The 19,204-nt window shown below is 39.3% G+C and overlaps 1 protein-coding gene and 1 long non-coding RNA gene across 3 annotated transcripts in view; one reads left to right on the top strand and one right to left on the bottom strand.

Moving 5' to 3' along the window:
* The window catches only part of LOC109551919 (uncharacterized), a 175,556-nt gene that overhangs the window by 85,783 nt on the left and 70,569 nt on the right, over positions 1-19,204 (top strand). The gene's annotated exons all lie outside the window — the stretch shown is intronic.
* SPTSSB (serine palmitoyltransferase small subunit B) overlaps positions 14,599-19,204 on the bottom strand; it is a 30,547-nt gene continuing 25,941 nt past the window's right edge. For both annotated transcript variants that reach the window (XM_033855439.2, XM_033855436.2), the window contains one exon: positions 14,599-17,252. In XM_033855439.2, the coding sequence (XP_033711330.1) occupies positions 16,990-17,220 (231 nt within the window). In that variant the 5' untranslated portion in view covers positions 17,221-17,252 and the 3' untranslated portion in view covers positions 14,599-16,989. The remainder of the gene's footprint in view (positions 17,253-19,204) is intronic.

The following is a 19,204-nucleotide window of genomic DNA, read 5'->3' on the forward strand; positions in this document are numbered from 1 at the left end:
AAGCCCCTCATTGTAGTTTTTTTTTTTTTTTCCCTCATTGTAGTTTTGATCTGCATTTCTCTAATGATTAGTGATGTTGAACATCCTTTCATGTGTATGTTGGCAATCTGTATATCTTCTTTGGAGAAATGTCTATTTAGGTCTTCTGCCCATTTTTGGATTGAGTTATTTGTTTTTTTGATATTGAGCTGCAAGAGCTGCTTGTAAATTTCGGAGATTAATCCTTTGTCAGTTGCTTCATTTGCAAATATTTTCTCCCATTCTGATGGTTGTCTTCTTGTCTTGTTTATGGTTTCCTTTGCTGTGCAAAAGCTTTGAAGTTTCATTAGGTCCCATTTGTTTATTTTTGTTTTATTTCCATTTCTCTAGGAGGGGTGTCAAAAAGGATCTTGCTGTGATTTATGTCATAGAGTGTTCTGCCTATGTTTTCGTCTAAGAGTTTTATAGTGTCTGGCCTTACATTTAGGTCTTTAATCCATTTTGAGTTTATTTTTGTGTATGGTGTTAGGAAGTGTTCTAATTTCATTATTTTACATGTAGCTGTCCAGTTTTCCCCAGCACCACTTATTGAAGAAGGTGTCTTTTCTCCATTGTATATTCTTGCCTTCTTTATCAAAGATAAGGTGACCATATGTGCGTGGGTTTATCTCTGGGCTTTCTATCCTGTTCCATTGATCTATCTTTCTGTTTTTGTGCCAGTACCATACTACCTTGATTACTGTAGCTTTGTAGTATAGTCTGAAGTCTGGGAGCCTGATTCCTCCAGCTCCGTTTTTCATTCTCAAGATTGCTTTGGCTATTTGGGGTCTTTGTGGTTCCATACAAATTGTGAACTTTTTTGTTCTAGTTCTGTGAAAAATGCCATTGGTAGTTTGTTAGGGATTGCATTGAATCTATAGATTGCTTTGGGTAGTATGATCGTTTTCACAATGTTGATTCTTCCAATCCAAGAACATGGTATATCTCTCCATCTGTTTGTATCATCTTTAATTTCTTTCATCAGTGTCTTACAGTTTTCTACATACAGGTCTTTTGTCTCCTTCGGTAGGTTTATTCCTAGGTATTTTATTCTTTTTGTTGCAATGCTAAATGGGAGTGTTTCCTTAATTTGTCTTTCAGATGTTTCATTATTAGTGTATAGGAATGCAAGAGATTTCTGTGCATTAATTTTGTATCCTGCTACTTTACCAAACTCATTGATTAGCCCTAGTAGTTTTCTGGTAGCATCTTTAGGATTCTCTCTATCATGTAATCCGCAAACAGTGACAGCTTTACTTCGTGTTTTCCGATTTGAATTCCTTTTATGTCTTTTTATTCTCTGATTGCTGTGGCTAAAACTTCCAAAACTAAGTTGAATAATAGTGGTGAGAATGGGCATCCTTGTCTTGTACCTGATCTTAGTGGAAATGGTTTCAGTTTTTCACCATTGAGAACGAGGTTGGCTGTGGGTTTGTCATATATGGCATTTATTATGTTTAGGTAAGTTCCCTCTATGCCTACTTTCTGGAGGGTTTTTACCATAAATTGGTGTTGAATTTTGTCGAAAGCTTTTTCTGCATCTATTGAGATGATATGTCGTATATTTTTTCTCCTTCAATTTGTTAATATGGTTTATCACATTGATTCATTTGTGTATATTGAAGAATCCTTGCATTCCTGGGATAAACCCCACTTGATCATGGCGTATGATCCTTTAAATGTGCTGTTAGATTCTGTTTGCTAGTATTTTGTTGAGGATTTTTGCATCTATATTCATCAGTAATATTGGCCTGTAGTTTTCTTCCTTTATGACATCTTTGTCTGGTTTTGGTATCAGGGTGATGGTGGCCTTATAGAATGAGTTTGGGAGTGTTTCTCCCTCTGCTATATTTTGGAAGAGTTTGAGAAGGATAGGTGTTAGCTCTTCTCTAAAAGTTTGATGGAATTCGCCTGTGAAGCCATCTGGTCCTGGGCCTTTGTTTGTTGGAAGATTTTTTTTTTAATTAATTTTTATTGGAGTATAGTTGATTTACAGTGTCATGTTAGTTTCTGCTGTACAGCAAAGTGAATCAGTTATATATATACGTATATCCACTCTTTTTTATATTCTTTTCCCACATAAGTCATTACAGAGTATTGAGTAGAGTTCCCTGTGCTATATAGTAGGTCCTTATTAGTTATCTATTTTATATATAGTACTGTGTATATGTCAATCCCAATCTCCCAGTTTATCCCTCTCCCCACCTTCCCGCTTGGTAACCATAGTTTTGTTTTCTACATCTATGACTATTTGTTTTGTAAATAGGTTCATTTTTACCATTTAGATTCCACATATAAGTGATATCATATGACATATCACTACTTTAGATTTGGCATCAGTCATGCCGATTTTGTGGTTTAGAATCTAGACACTAGACACTCGAGTGCCCCTTTCAACTCCAGCTTCCTGCCATGATGATTTTAGTCTTTACGACTGGGCTTTTGCCTTTGGATTCTCACCCTGAACCAAGGTTACTGGTTGATACCACAGCCAAGCCCCTAACTGACCTATTTGTTTGGATCCCTGACATTCTACCCTGCCGTTGACATCACTCTCTCCCACAGAGTTAAATATTGTTCTGGTACTCAAGAGCTACTAGCTTCATCTTGTAACAGGGACTGATTACCTGGAGGCACAGCCCTTCTGCCCACCTGAATTAGGGTGCTCTGCTTCCTAGGCTCCTCCTACTATTTCTTGGTTAGATCTCCATTAAAAAAAGACTTGCCTGAACTTTGACCTCTGTGGCCAAATCTTCAGACGTAACGGATTAGAATGCCAGCAGTGCATTGGGTTGAACACAGTAGGACCCAACCCTTCAGTCTGGTCAGTTTCTTTTTTTTTTTTAACATCTTTATTGGGGTATAATTGCTTTACAATGGTGTGTTAGTTTCTGCTTTATAACAAAGTGAATCATATACATATACATATGTTCCCATATCTCTTCCCTTTTGCATCTCCCTCCCTCCCACCCTCCCTGTCCCACCCCTCCAGGCTGTCACAAAGCACGGAGCCAATATCCCTGTGCCATGCGGCTGCTTCCCACTAGCTATCTACCTTACTACGTTTGTTAGTGTGTATATGTCGATGACTCTCTCTCGCCCTGTCACAGCTCACCCTTCCCCCTCCCCATAACCTCAAGTCCGTTCTCTAGTAGGTCTCCGTCTTTATATTCCTCCCTTACCCCTAGGTTCTTCATGACATTTTTTTTTCTTAAATTCCATATATATATGTTAGCATACGGTATTTGTCTTTTTCTTTCTGACTTACTTCACTCTGTATGACAGACTCTAGGTCTATCCACCTCATTACAAATAGCTCAATTTCGTTTCTTTTTATGGCTGAGTAATATTCCATTGTATATATGTGCCACATCTTCTTTATCCATTCATCCGATGATGGGCACTTAGGTCGTTTCCATCTCCGGGCTATTGTAAATAGAGCTGCAATGAATATTTTGGTACATGACTCTTTTTGAATTTTGGTTTTCTCAGGGTATATGCCCAGTAGTGGGATTGCTGGGTCATATGGTAGTTCTATTTGTAGTTTTTTAAGGAACCTCCATACTGTTCTCCATAGTGGCTGAACCAATTCACATTCCCACCAGCAGTGCAAGAGTGTTCCCTTTTCTCCACACCCTCTCCAGCATTTATTGTTTCTAGATTTTTTGATGATGGCCATTCTGACTGGTGTGAGATGACATCTCATTGTAGTTTTGATTTACATTTCTCTAATGATTAATCATGTTGAGCATTCTTTCATGTGTTTGTTGGCAGTCTATATATCTTCTTTGGAGAAATGTCTATTTAGGTCTTTGGCCCATTTTTGGATTGGGTTGTTTGTTTTTTTGTTATTGAGCTGCATGAGCTGCTTGTAAATTTTGGATATTAATCCTTTGTCGGTTGCTTCATTTGCAAATATTTTCTCCCATTCTAAGGGTTGTCTTTTGGTCTTGTTTATGGTTTCCTTTGCTGTGCAAAAGCTTTGAGGTTTCATTAGATCCCATTTGATTATTTTTGTTTTTATTTCCATTTCTGTAGGAGGTGGGTCAGAAAGGATCTTGCTGTGATTTATGTCATAGAGTGTTCTGCCTATGTTTTCCTCTAAGAGTTTGATAGTTTCTGGCCTTACATTTAGGTCTTTAATCCATTTTGAGCTTATTTTTGTGTATGGTGTTAGGGAGTGATCTAATCTCATACTTTTACATGTACCTGTCCAGTTTTCCCAGCACCACTTATTGAAGAGGCTGTCCTTTCTCCACTGTACATTCCTGCCACCTTTATCAAAGATAAGGTGTCCATATGTGCGTGGGTTTATCTCTGGGATTTCTATCCTGTTCCATTGATCTATCTTTCTGTTTTTGTGCCAGTACCATACTGTCTTGATTACTGTAGCTTTGTAGTATAGTCTGAAGTCTGGGAGCCTGATTCCTCCAGCTCCTTTTTTCGTTCTCAAGATTGTTTTGGCTATTCGGGGTCTTTTGTGTTTCCATACAAATTGCAAAATTTTTTGTTCTAGTTCTGTGAAAAATGCCAGTGGTAGTTTGATAGGGATTGCATTGAATCTATAGATTGCTTTGGGTAGTAGAGTCATTTTCACAATGTTGATTCTTCCAATCCAAGAACATGGTATATCTCTCCATCTATTTGTATCATCTTCAATTTCTTTCATCAGTGTCTTATAATTTTCTGCATACAGGTCTTTTGTCTCCTTCGGTAGGTTTATTCCTAGATATTTTATTCTTTATGTTGCAATGGTAAATGGGAGTGTTTTCTTGATTTCACTTTCAGATTTTTCATCATTAGTATATAGGAATGCCATAGATTTCTGTGCATTAATTTTGTATCCTGCCACTTTACCAAATTCATTGATTAGCTCTAGTAGTTTTCTGGTAGCATCTTTAGGATTCTCTCTGTATAGTATCATGTCAACTGCAAAGACTGACAGCTTTACTTCTTCTTTTCTGATTTGGATTCCTTTTATTTCCTTTTCTTCTATGATTGCTGTGGCTAAAACTTCCAAAACTATGTTGAATAAGAGTGGTGAGAGTGGGCAACCTTGTCTTGTTCCTGATCTTAGTGGAAATGCTTTCAGTTTTTCACCATTGAGGCTGACGTTTGCTGTGGGCTTGTCATATATGGCCTTTAATATGTTGAGGAAAGTTCCCTCTATGCCTCCTTTCTGCAGGGTTTTTATCATAAATGGGTGTTGAATTTTGTTAAAAGCTTTCTCTGCATCTATTGAGATGATCATATGGTTTTTATTCTTCAATTTGTTAATATGGTTTATCACATTGATAGATTTGCGTATATTAAAGAATCCTTGCATTCCTGGAATAAACCCCACTTGATTATGGTGTATGATCCTTTTAATGTGCTGTTGGATTCTGTTTGCTAGTATTTTGTTGAGGATTTTTGCATCTATGTTCATCAGTGATATTGGCCTGTAGTTTTCTTTCTTTGTGACATCCTTGTCTGGTTTTGGTATCAAGGTGATGGTGGCCTCGTAGAAGGAATTTGGGAGTGTTCCTCCCTCTGCTATATTTTGGAAGAGTTTGAGAAGGACAGGTGTTAGCTCTTCACTAAATGTTTGATAGAATTCGCCTGTGAAGCCATCTGGTCCTGGGCTTTTGTTTGTTGGAAGATTTTTAATCACAGTTTCAATTTCAGTGCTTGTGATTGGTCTGTTCATATTTTCTATTTCTTCCTGGTTCAGTCTTGGCAGTTGTGCATTTCTAAGAATTTGTCCATTTCATCCAGATTGTCCATTTTATTGGCATAGAGTTGCTTGTAGTAATCTCTCATTATCTTTTTTATTTCTGCAGTGTCAGTTGTTACTTCTCCTTTTTCATTACTGATTCTGTTGATTTGAGTCGTCTCCCTTTTATTCTTGATGAGTCTGGCTAATGGTTTATCTATTTTGTTTATCTTCTCAAAGAACCAGCTGTTAGTTTTATTGATCTTTGCTGTTGTTTCCTTCATTTCTTTTTCATTCATTTCTGATCTGATTTTTATGATTTCTTTCCTTCTGCTAGCTTTGGGGTTTTTTTGTTCTTCTTTCTCTAATTGCTTTAGGTGCAAGGTTAGGTTGTTTATTCGAGATGTTTCCTGCTTCTTAAGGTGGGCTTGTATTGCTATAAACTTCCCTCTTAGAACTGCTTTTGCTGCATCCCATAGGTTTTGGGTCGTTGTGTCTCCATTGTCATTTGTTTCTAGGTATTTTTTTTATTTTCTCTTTGATTTCTTCAGCGATCACTTCATTATTAAGTAGTGTATTGTTTAGCCTCCATGTGTTTGTATTTTTTACAGATCTTTTCCTGTAATTGATATCTAGTCTCATGGCGTTGTGGTCAGAAAAGATACTTGATACAATTTCAATTTTCTTAAATTTACCAAGGCTTGATTTGTGACCCAAGATATGATCTATCCTGGAGAATGTTCCATGAGCACTTGAGAAAAATGTGTATTCTGTTGTTTTTGGATGGAGTGTCCTATAAATATCAGTTAAGTCCATCTTGTTTAATGTATCATTTAAAGCTTGTGTTTCCTTATTTATTTTCATTTTGGATGATCTGTCCATGGGTGAAAGTGGGGTGTTTAAGTCCCCTACTATGAATGTGTTACTGTTGATTTCCCCTTTTATGGCTGGTAGTATTTGCCTTATGTATTGAGGTGCTGCTATGTTGGGTGCATAAATATTTACAATTGTTACATCTTCTTCTTGGATCGATCCCTTGATCATTATGTCATGTCCTTCTTTGTCTCTTTTAATAGTCCTTATTTTAAAGTCTATTTTGTCTGATGTGAGAATTGCTACTCCAGCTTTCTTTTGGTTTCCAGTTGCATGGAATATCTTTTTCCATCCCTTACTTTCAGTCTGTATGTGTCTCTAGGTCTGAAGTGGGTCTCTTGTAGACAGCATATATAAGGGTCTTGTTTTTGTATCCATTCAGCCAATCTGTGTCTTTTGGTGGGAGCATTTAGTCCATTTACATTTAAGGTAATTATCGATATGTATGTTCCTATTCCCATTTTCTAAATTGTTTTGGGTTCATTATTGTAGGTCTTTTCCTTCTCTTGTGTTTCTTGTCTAGAGAAGTTCCTTTAGCATTTGTTGTAAAGCTGGTTTGGTGGTGCTGAACTCTCTCAGCTTTTGCTTGTCTGTAAAGGTTTTAATTTCTCCATCAAATCTGAATGAGATCCTTGCTGGGTAGAGTAGTCTTGGCTGCAGGTTTTTCTCCTTCATCACTCTCAGTATGTCCTGCCACTCCCTTCTGGCTTGTAGGCTTTCTGCTGAGAGATCAGCTGTTAACCTTATGGGGATTTCCTTATGTGTTATTTGTTGTTTTTTCCCTTGCTGCTTTTAATATGCTTTCTTTGTATTTAATTTTTGACAGTTTGATTAATATGTGTCTTGGCGTATTTCTCCTTGTATTTACCCTGTGTGGGACTCTCTGTGCTTCCTGGACTTGATTAACTATTTCCTTTCCCATATTAGGGAAATTTTCAACTATAATCTCTTCAAATATTTTCTCAGTCCCTTTCTTTTTCTCTTCGTCTTCTGGAACCCCTATAATTCGAATGTTGGTGCATTTAATGTTGTCCCAGAGCTCTCTGAGACTGTCCTCAGTTCTTTTCATTCTTTTTTCTTTATTCTGCTCTGCAGTAGTTATTTCCACTATTTTATCTTCCAGGTCACTTATCCGTTCTTCTGCCTCAGTTATTCTGCTATTGATCCCCTCTAGAGTACTTTTAATTTCATTTATTGGGTTGTTCATCGTTGCTTGTTTCACCTTTGTTTCTTCTAGGTCCTTGTTAACTGTTTCTTGCATTTTGTCCATTCTATTTCCAAGATTTCGGATCATCCTTACTATCATTATTTTGAATTCTTTTTCAGGTAGACTGCCTATTTCCTCTTCATTTGTTAGGTCTGGTGGGTTTTTACCTTGCTCCTTCATCTGCTGTGTGTTTTTCTGTCTTCTCATTTTGCTTATCTTACTGTGTTTGGGGTCTCCTTTTTGCAGACTGCAGGTTCGTAGTTCCCGCTGTTTTTGATGTCTGTCTCCAGTGGCTAAAGTTGGTTCAGTGGGTTGTGTAGGCTTCCTGGTGGAGGGGACTAGTGCCTGTGTTGTGGTGGATGAGGCTGGATCTTGTCTCTCTAGTGGGCAGGTTCACGTCTGGTGGTGTGTTTTGGGGTGTCTGTGGCCTTATTATGATTTTCGGCAGCCTCTGTGCTAATGCGTGGGGTTGTGTTCCTGTTTTGCTAGTTGTTTGGCATAGGTTGTCCAGCACTGTGGCTTGCTGGTCGTTGAGTGAAGCTGGGTGCTGGTGTTAAGATGGAGGTCTCTGGGAGATTTTTGCTCTTTGATATTATGTGGAGCTGGGAGGTCTCTTGTTGACCAGTGTCCTGAAGTTGGCTCTCCTACCTCAGAGGCAGAGCCCTGACTCCTGGGTGGAGCACCAAGATCGTTTCATCCATACGGCTCAGAATAAAAGGGAGAAAAAGTAGAGAGAATTAGTAGAAGTATGAGGAAAGAAAGAAGGAAAGGAGGGAAGGAAGGAAGGAAGGAAGAAAGAAAGAAAGAAGCAAAGAAGGAAAGAAGGCAAGAAGGAAAGAAGGGAGGGAGGGAGGATGGAAGGAAGGAGGGAAAGAAGGAAAAAAGACAGAAAGAAAGAAGATACAGTAAAAATAAAATAAAGTATAATAAAGTTATTGAATTAAAAAATTCTTATTTAGAAAAAAAAAAGGGATGGATAGAACCTTAGGACAAAAGTTGGAAGCAAAGCTATACAGACAAACTCTTACACAGAAGCATACACATACACCCTCACTAAAAGAGGTAAAGGGGGAAAAATCATAAATCTTGCTCTCAGAGACCACCTCCTCAATTTGGGATGATTCGTTGTCTAAAGGAGGGAAGGAAGGAAGGAAAGAAAGAAAGAACGAAGGTAAAGTATAATAACGTTATTAAAATTAATTATTAAGAAAAAAATTAAAAAAAAAAAAACCATGGACGGATAGAACCCTTGGAGAAATGGTGGAAGCAAGACTATAGAGACAAGATCTCACACAGAAGCATACACATACACATTCACAAAAAGAGGAAAAGGGAAAAAAAATCATAGATCTTGCTCCTAAAGTCCACTTCCTTAATTTAGGATGATTGGTTGTCTATTCAGGTATTCCACAGATGCAGGGTATATCAAGTTGATTGTGGAGCTTTAATCCGCTGCTTCTGAGGCTGCTGGGAGAGATTTCCATTTCTCTTCTTTGTTCTCACAGCTCACCGGGGCTCAGTTTTGGATTTGGCCCTGCCTCTGCGTGTAGGTCGCTGGAGGGCGTCTGTTTTTTGCTCAGACAGGACGGGGTTAAAGGAGCCGCTGATTCGGGGGCTCTGGCGCACTCAGGCCGGCGGGGAGGGAGGGGCACGGGGTGCGGGCGGGCCTGCGGCGTCAAAGGCCAGCGTGACTTTGCACCAGCCTGAGGCCCGCCGTGCGTTCTCCCGGGGAAGTTGTCCCTGGATCCCGGGACCCTGGCAGTGGCGGGCTGCACAGGCTCCGCGGAAGAGGGGTGTGGGGAGTGACCTGTGCTCGCACAGAGGCCCCTTGGTGGCGGCAGCAGCAGCCTTAGCGTCTCCCGCCCGTTTCTGGGTCCGCGCTTTTAGCCGCGGCTCGCGCCCATCTCTGGAGTTCCTTTAAGCAGCGCTCTTAAACCCCTCTCCTCGCGCACCAGGAAACAAAGAGGGAAGAAAAAGTCTCTTGCCTCTTCGGCAGCTGCAGACTTTTCCCTGGACTCCCTCCCGGCCAGCCGTGGTGCACTAACCCCTTCAGGCTATGTTCAAGCCGCCAACCCCAGTCCTCTCCCTGCGCTCCGTCCGAAACCCGAGCCTCAGAGCCTCAGCTCGCAGCCCCGCCCGCTCCGGCGGGTGAGCAGACAAGCCTCTCGGGCTGGTGAGTGCCGGTCGGCACCGATGCTCTGTGCGGGAATCTCCCCGCTTTGCCCTCCGCACCCGTTGCTGTGCTCTCCTCCGCGGCTTCGAAGCTCCCCCCACCGCCTCCCGCAGTCTCCGCCCGCGAAGGGGCTTCCTAGTGTGTGGAAACTTTTCCTCCTTCACAGCTCCCTCCCACTGGTGCAGGTGCCGTCCCTATTCTTTTGTCTCTGTTTTTTCTTTTTTTTTCTTTTGCCCTACGCAGGTACGTGGGGAGTTTCTTGCCTTTTGGGAGGTCTGAGGTCTTCTGCCAGCCTTCAGTAGGTGTTCTGTAGGAGTTGTTCCACGTGTAGATGTATTTCTGGTGTATCTGTGGGGAGGAAGATGATCTCCGCGTCTTATTCTTCCGCCATCTTCCTCTCATTCCTCTGTTGGAAGATTTTTAATCACAGTCTCAATTTCAGTGCTTGTGATTGGTCTGTTTATATTTTCTATTTCTTCCTGGTTCAGTGACGGAAGGTTGTGCTTTTCTAAGAATTTGTCCATTTCTTCCAGGTTGTCCATTTTATTGGCATATAGTTGCTTGTAGTAATCTCTCATGATTCTTTGTATTTCTGCAGTGTCAGTTGTTACTTCTCCTTTTTCATTACTGATTCTGTTGATTTGAGTCGTCTCCCTTTTATTCTTGATGAGTCTGGCTAATGGTTTATCAATTTTGTTTGTCTTCACAAAGAACCAGGTTTTAGTTTTATCGATCTTTGCTATCGTTTTCTTCATTTATTTCTGATCTGATCTTTATGATTTCTTTCCTTCTGCTAACTTTGGGGGTTTTTTTTTTTGTTCTTCTTTCTCTAATTGCTTTAGGTGTAAGGTTAGGTTGTTTATTTGAGATGTTTCTTGTTTCAAGGTAGGATTGTATTGCTATGAACTTCCCTCTTAAAACTGCTGTTGCTGCATCCCGTAGGTTTTGAGTCATCATGTTTACATTGTCATTTGTTTGTAGGTATTTTTTGATTTCCTCTTTGATTTTTTCAGTGATCTCTGTGTTATTAAGTAGTGTATTGTTTAGCCTCCATGTGTTTGTATTTTTTTTATAGATTTTTTCCTGTAATTGATATCTAGTCTCATAGTGTTGTGTTTGGAAAAGGTACTTGATATGATTTCAATTTTCTTAAATTTACCAAGGCTTGATTTGTGACCCAATATATGATGTATCCTGGAAAATGTTCCATGAGCACTTGAGAAGAAAGTGTATTCTGTTGTTTTTGGATGGAATGTCCTATAAATATCAATTAAGTCCATGTTGTTTAATGTATCATTTAAAGCTTGTGTTTCCTTATTTATTTTCATTTTGGATGATCTGTCCATTGGTGTAAGTGAGGTGTTAAAGTCCCCCACTATTATTTTGTTACTATCGATTTCCTCTTTTATAGCTGTTAGCAGTTGCCTTATGTATTGAGGTGCTCCTATGTTGGGTGCATAAATATTTACAATTGTTATATCTTCTTCTTGGATTGATCCCTTGACCATTATGTCGTGTCCTTCTTTGTCTCTTGTAATAGTCTTTATTTTAAAGTCTATGAGAATTGCTACTTCAGGTTTCTTTTGATTTCCATTTGCATGGAATATCTTTTTCCATTTCCTCACTTTCAGTCTGTATATGTCTGAGGTGGGTCTGAAGTGGGTCTCTTATAGACAGCATATATATGACTCTCGTTTTTGTATCCATTCAGCCAATCTGTGTCTTTTGGTTGGAGCATTTAATCCATTTACATTTAATTATCGATATGTATGTTCCTATTACCATTTTCTTAACTCTTTTGGATTTGTTTTTGTAGGTCTTTTCCTTCTCTTGTGTTTTCTGCCTAGAGAAGTTCCTTTAGCATTTGTTGTAAAGTTGGTTTGGTGGTGCTGAATTCCCTTAGCTTTTGCTTGTCTGTAAAGGTTTTAATTTCTCCATTGAATCTGAATGAGATCCTTGCTGGGTAGAGTAATCTTAATTGTAGGTTTTTCCCTTTCATCACTTTAAATATGTCCTGCCACTCCCTTCTGGCTTGCAGAGTTTCTGCTGAAAGATCAGCTGTTAACCTTATGGGGATTCCGTTATGTTATTTGTTGTTTTTCCCTTGGTGCTTTTAGTATTTTTTTCTTTGTATTTAATTTTTGATAGTTTGATTAATATGTTTCTTGGCATGTTTCTCCTTGGATTTATCCTGTATGGGGCTCTCTGCATTTCTTGGACTTGGTTGACTATTTACTTTCCCATATCAGGGAAGTTTTCAACTATAATCTCTTCAAATATTTTCTCAGTCCCTCTCTTTTTCTCTTCTTCTTCTGGAACCCCTATAATTTGAATGTTGATGCGTTTAATGTTGTCCCAGAGGTCTCTGAGACCGTCCTCAGTTATTTTTATTCTTTTTTCTTTATTCTGCTCTGCAGTAGTTATTTCCACTATTTTATCTTCCTGGTCACTTATCTGTTCTTCTGCCTCAGTTATTCTGCTATTGATGCCTTCTAGAGAATTTTTAATGTCATTTATTGTGTTGTTCATCATTGTTTGTTTCATCTTTAGTTCTTCTAGGTCCTTGTTAAACGTTTCCTGTATTTTCTCCATTCTGTTTCCAAGATTTTGGATCCTTTTTACGATCATTACTCTGAATTCTTTTTCAGGTAGACCGCCTATTTCCTCTTCATTTGTTTGGTCTGGTGGGGTTTTACCTTGCTCCTTCATCTGCTGTGTGTTTCTCTGTCTTCTCATTTTGCTTAACTTACTATGTTTAGGGTCCTCTTTTCTCAGGCTGCATGTCCATTGTTCCCTTTTTTTTGGTGTCTGCCCCCAGTGGCTAAGGTTGGTTCAATGGGTTGTGTAGGCTTCCTGGTGGAGGGGACTAGTGCCTATGTTCTGCTGGATGAGGCTGGTACTTGTCTTTCTGGTGTGCAGGACCGCATCCAGTGGTGTGTTTTTGGGTGTCTATGACCTTATTATGATTTTCGGCAGCCTCTCTGCTAATGGGTGGGGTTGTGTTCCTGTTTTGCTAGTTGTTTGGCATAGGGTGTCCAGCACTGTAGCTTGCTGGTGGTTGAGTAGAGCTGGGTCTTAGCTTTGAGATGGAGATCTCTGGGAGCACTTTCACCATTTGATATTACATGGAGCTGGGAAGTCTCTTGTGGACCAATGTCCTGAACTCGGCTCTCCCACCTCAGAGGCACAGGCCTGACACCTAGCTGGAGCACACTCAGTCAGCGCCACGGCTGCTCGTGTTGGAGGGTCTCCTACAGAGGCAGGAGGTGGCTGTGGCTTACCATGGGGACAAGAACACTGGCAGCAGAAGTTCTGGGAAGTGCTTCTTGCCATGAGCCCTCCCAGAGTCCGCCATTAACCCCACCAAAACTCTATCCTTTCTTATGGGCAGCTGATTGGCTCTGGAAATAACTTTCCCAAAATGAGGAGGATGTTTCCTTTAGATGAGTTAGATGTTTTTAAAAAAATACGTTGTGTATTTAATGAAATTCCTCCTTTGATCCACCCATAAGCAAGATTTGTTGACTTTCTAGCTCCAAAAACTATGTCACATCAGACCGTGTGTCTCTGTCTCTGATGCCACCATCTTAGTCTGGCTCTCATCTGCTCTAGGTCCTCCTGCTCAGACTCATGCCCCATCCCATCCACTCTCACAGCAGCCAGTGTCCTCATCTTACATTGTACAGGACCCCACCCTCCACATCGCCCCCCTTCTTAGAGACCTGCAATGAGAGAAGTTTGAATTCCCCTAATGCAATGCCCCTTCTGTGCCCCACTGTCCCCCACCCTCTGTTACTTTCTCTCCAGCCCTCTGCTGTTTCTTTCATAAAACCTTATAACAATTTATAAATAGTTCATTTGCTTATTTTTTTCTTGTGTCATCTTGCCTACCAGATTGTATGATTCATAAATTCAGGGATGTTCCTCTTTCTGTCTTGTTCATCTTTGTTTCTTAGTGGCAAGCTTAATGACTAGTACATGGTGGACTTTTCCCCCAGCATTTTTTAAATAAAAAATTTCAAACATACAGCACAGAGAATTTTATAATGAACACCTGAATACCTAACCCCTAGTTTCTACTGTACTTTCTTCATCACATATCTATCTCTCTCTCTATTCCTGTATCTACCCTCAACAAGTGGTTGACTTTTAATACATTTGTTGAATGAATGAACAAATGAAGACTGTTACTCTTTTGGTCAATAGCCTGAAGCTATACATCCTGAGCTTCCTTGTTTCTGAGTGGAAAGAGGGTATGGGGAACTACGTCATGTTTCGTGGGATGTGTATCTGCTCAGCTCCGTACCAGGCATTGGGCCAGAAACTGAGGATGCAGAAATAAGGACAAATTTCCTGCCTTCCAGAGGCACAGCCTCCACTAGTGAGAAGACCCAAATATGTTAGTGATAAAAGAAATAAGCAGAAAATGTTGACTAGCGATTTTTTTCGCTTGTGTGACTTGTTAATAAAAACTGACCAGTCCTATCTTGATGTTCAAACTGCCTGATTTCTTGGCCTTTTGTGTTTTTTGTTGCACAAGTAGACAAAAGCGATTGTTTACTTGGCCAATGCCAGTGAAGGAATATTTTATGATTCCTAGTTTAGTGAGTGACAAATGCAAGCCCATTTGAACCATGAAACTCTTAGCTTTATTTTTTTTAAAAGTTCTGTACATACCATTGAAATACACAAATAACAGAAGCAAAAGAAAAGCATATAAATGTTCCTAATCTAGGCTAACTATGGTCAAGGTAAAGAGCATCTCTGCTTAGTCTAGAAAATTGACAGAGCAGAGCAGGTAGAGCTTTCTTCCCTTCTGCATGCAGATAGTTTTTTCTAAACTATGTTTGATTATAGTTTTTGGACCCTGTGTTTATTATTTTGATCGCTCAGAGGAAATGCTTACCTTTGAAGTAACATCCTAGGGCAGTGCTTTGCAATATCCTTTATTAAGCTTTACTGTGTCTATTCACATTTATAATATTTTGATTCTTATTTTAGAAGGAGGATTTTTAGAAGGTCAGTGTAGTATCTTTGTGATTGAATTCCAAGAGTACTTAGCAGGGGTCCATGTATATAAGGGTGTTGAATCATTGTGAACTGGGAACGCATTCAAGTTCAAGCTTAACTGAGAATCCTCTGTTAAATATTTAAAAGTGAAGCATTCTTTTAAAAGAGGCCTATGGGCCTGGACAGCATAGAAATGGGTGAACACAGCACCGCTAAGCCGCAAAAGCAGAGCTGGGACCTGAGCTTGTTACTCCAACCTTGGCTGTCTCCTCAGCCCCTCACCCCTTTTATTGATGGCGTTCTGCTTTCTAACACGTTTGGGATCCCCAGCCCATTAACTTTCATTTGCTCACATTGTCCTTCCATGGGCTTCCATGTGGCAAATATTTCAGGGCCCAGTGTGGTCCTGACCTGGATTTGCTTCCTGGCTTTGCCACTAGTAGTTAAAGGACCTCGAACAAGAAATGTACTTTTTCCAAGTTCTAGGTCCCTTACCTGTAACTGGGAGACCTTAAAACCTACTTCAACATGTAAAACATGTCCACCATGGAGAAGACTCTTGATAAATATATCAGTAGTTTTACCCTACCATCTTAAGATCAGTTACCACCTTGGATCACTAAGAAATGATGTTTGCAGAGAAATATGGATGTAAGCACCTAGATATTTAGTGCAATAGGAGAAAAAAGCAAATCTGAAGGTGGATATTTTATTTATAAAATTAAACCTAATTTATTTTGCAAAAATCAACACATACATGTTCAGATCTGGTTTATCTTCAAAACATGTGTTTTTGGTTTTTTAACAAACATGCAAGCTAATTTGGCATGCCAAACATTTTTCTCTTTAGCTCTCCTTGGAAAAATTTTTTTTCATAACACAAACAAGGGTGCAAATATTGTCCAAAAACTATTTACATTTTTACCCTTCAGAATTACTAACATTAAGATTTATTGAGAGGAAAGAAAAACTGCAAGGTTTTGCCTTTGGCATTCACATTTGATTCAGCAGTATAATTAAAAACTTGTATTTGTTTTTAAGATAAACACTTCGAAGGAAATTTAATAAATCTTGGTTTTGCTCTGCAAAGGAGCCACTGTATCAAAACATTTAACTGGAGCTGTCAAGTTCCTGCTGGTAGAATATTACTTCCAGCCTATTTATTAGCTTTTCTTCCTGTAGCCCAATATATGATTCCCCCCACCCCACCCCTCCACTGAGTGAAAGCACAGAAAGGATGCAATTTCTTGTCTCTTTTCCCCCAGCATCATGCAAGGCAAGGCAGCATCACAAGTCACAGTATCTGAATTTACTTTGTATATTTTTTCTTACACTTAAAATGATTTTGTATTATAATACTTACTGGGTCATCTAAAATCAACATTGTTGATTTTAAACTGTTATAAAGCCATACTTTTAGAGACATTTGAAACAATTCATGAACCATGTCTGAAAGGAGATAATTACCTTCAACCTATTCTTTTGTGCTTGAAGTAAAAGAATTTTAGGTATCAGCAGGTTACTAGAAAATAAGACTTTAGGGGGTCTATATAATTTATTCAGATCTTTTTGTATATTGTAAACAAGGATAGGATACTTTTGACAGTAGTGTATGAACAATTTTTTAAAAAATATATCCTTATCCTTCACTATAGAATAGGTATCAAGAGAGCATTTTAAATATGATTCTGATAGGTCTCTTATGAGCCTACTTCCCAGAAAAAGTTGATATGAAATTTCCCAATTAAAAACAAAATCTAAAGTCATAGATTTAAGCTGAGAGAATATGGTATGTGAGGTAAGGTCATTGTGTTATCTATGGTCTGATGCACAATGTAGCACGCACAAAAGAACCTAAAGAGACATCTATCTCAAATTTCAGGCAGGATATAAGAGTGCATAGAGAGGAGAGAGCTTTTCAGGTGAGACAGTGAAAGAAGATACAGTATTCACCTAAATACATTGTAAGCAACGTACACATATGTAATGCCAGTTCACAGTTTACAAACAAGATCAATTAGAAATTGCACTGTGATAGCCACACATTTTGGAGAAAAATTCCCAAGCCAGGCGAATGTGGATTGGGATAAAAACATAGGCGGTGTATACCACCATAGCAAAAATGGTTAGTAAGATGGTATTGAACATGGATCGCTCCCAGGGCTCCAAGACAGCACAGCAGCTAATGATTTGGTATTGATAGTAGAGCCAGGAGAAATAGTCCTTCACACGTTTGAAATCCATGGCTGGTTCCTTCAAGCTGCAGAAAGTCTGTCCTGTTAAAAAAGGTAACAGATTAGAAGAAAAAAAAAAAATAAGGCACTAAACACAGAATCTTCTGATATTTTCATGATCTCAGCATGTCGAAATTTTCAAAGAATGTTAATGATCATTGAGTGAATTACTAATAGGAATATTATATGGAAATAATAACAACATATTAATCATAGGAATTAATAATATTGCCATTACTACTAATAATTACTACTAGAATGAATAGCAATAATATTATTAACAGTGACATCTAAAAATAATTGCTAGTAATAACTCTAGTGATAATAATATCTACAGTTGAGTCTAACCACATTTTCTTTAGCCCTGTACATTTAGAGAGATAAATGTGAGTTTTCTATTTCCTACAGCATATATTCTGGTAGAAGATTAAAGAATAGTGTGCAGAAAAGAGTTAATATAGCAAACCTGAGGCTGCTATTTTTAGAAGGGTCCTTGGCTGGCATCTGGGAACTTGGCTTTTGGAATGTTCTTTCTGTTCCCTAATGGATAAGGATGATTCACTATGCCTAGACAGTGCAAACACTGTAATTTATGGTGAATACCTGCTTTATTCTGGGAGTCTGGAATTTTTGTAATTGCCAGGCAAAGAGTGTCCATGTGAGCAGCCCCAATAAAAACCTTGGTGCTGAGTCTCTAATGGGCTTCCCTGAGCAGAAACATTGACATGTATCACTGCACTTTTTGCTGGTAAAGAAAGAGGCACACTTGGTGTGTCCACTCATGGGAGGAAGAGAACATCTGAAGCCTGTAAATGGATTTCTTCAGACTCCAACCGCGTCTGTCTTCCTGACTGATCCTGTTGTATATCTTTTTGCTATAATAAACCTTAGCTGTGAGTGCGAATATATGTTGAGTCCTATGAGTCTTTCTAGTGAGGCACTGGACATATAGATGGTCTTGGGACCTCTGAAACAAAGGTGAAGCCCAAAGTGTACCTTTGGGTGGTCATTTGGTTTTTGGGTAGAGAACTTATGAAAACCATATAAAAATGTTTTGTTGGCCCTCAGATAGGATCACAGTTAAAACTATGTGGAAAACCTCCTAGAAGGAAGGGCATCTATCATTTCTTTTTTTTTTTTGATATACCATTTTTTTTTTTTTTTTTTTTTTGCGGTACGCGGGCCTCTCACTGCTGTGGCCTCTCCTTTTGCGGAGCACAGGCTCTGGACGCGCAGGCTCAGCGGCCATGGCTCACGGGCCCAGCCGCTTCACGGCATGTGGGAACCCCCCGGACCGGGGCACGAACCCATGTCCCCTGCATCGGCAGGCGGACTCAGCCACTGCACCACCAGGGAGGCCCGATATACCAATTTTTATTTATTCATTCATTTCTTAAAGATTCTTGGGAAGATTTTGCAGACAGAGACATGGTGGGTGTCCCTGGGGAGACAAGCTGACCTGTACCTATTGTGCTTACTCCTAGGAGTATCACGCTGCTACATCATCTAAGTCCACCTTGATAACTTTTATTATTCAAATCACAGTTAAATATTTTTGAAGATCATTCCTGTGTTCTGACCTGAATGTATCTCTCTTTTATTTGATTCTCTTTTGAGTAAAAGCAAGATGTTTTTGCTCCATAAGACCGTGGACTCAGGCTATGGGGAGACTCTCATGATCCTAATGCCTGGCACAGAGACTGTCATCAGTAAATACTTGCTGAACAAATGAGTAAATGAATGAATGACAAGTAACCAACTTAAAAAAATAATTATAGATGACTCACAGTCCCGACCTACGTGGGATACGGTAGGCTATTGCTGACTTTCAATAACTTGGCTTTGATAGTAAGGAACCCTTTCTGACAAGGAAAATTTCCACAAAAACTTAAAGTGGGAACGTCTCTGTGTTTCCAGGTCATGATTATTTGTAATAATGGCCAGAGTAATCCAAATAAGTAGATAATACCTTTACTTAGTCTCCTAGAAGCCAG

This window comes from Tursiops truncatus, chromosome 4, assembly GCF_011762595.2.
Source record: "Tursiops truncatus isolate mTurTru1 chromosome 4, mTurTru1.mat.Y, whole genome shotgun sequence".
NCBI classification, from domain to species: Eukaryota; Metazoa; Chordata; class Mammalia; order Artiodactyla; family Delphinidae; genus Tursiops; species Tursiops truncatus.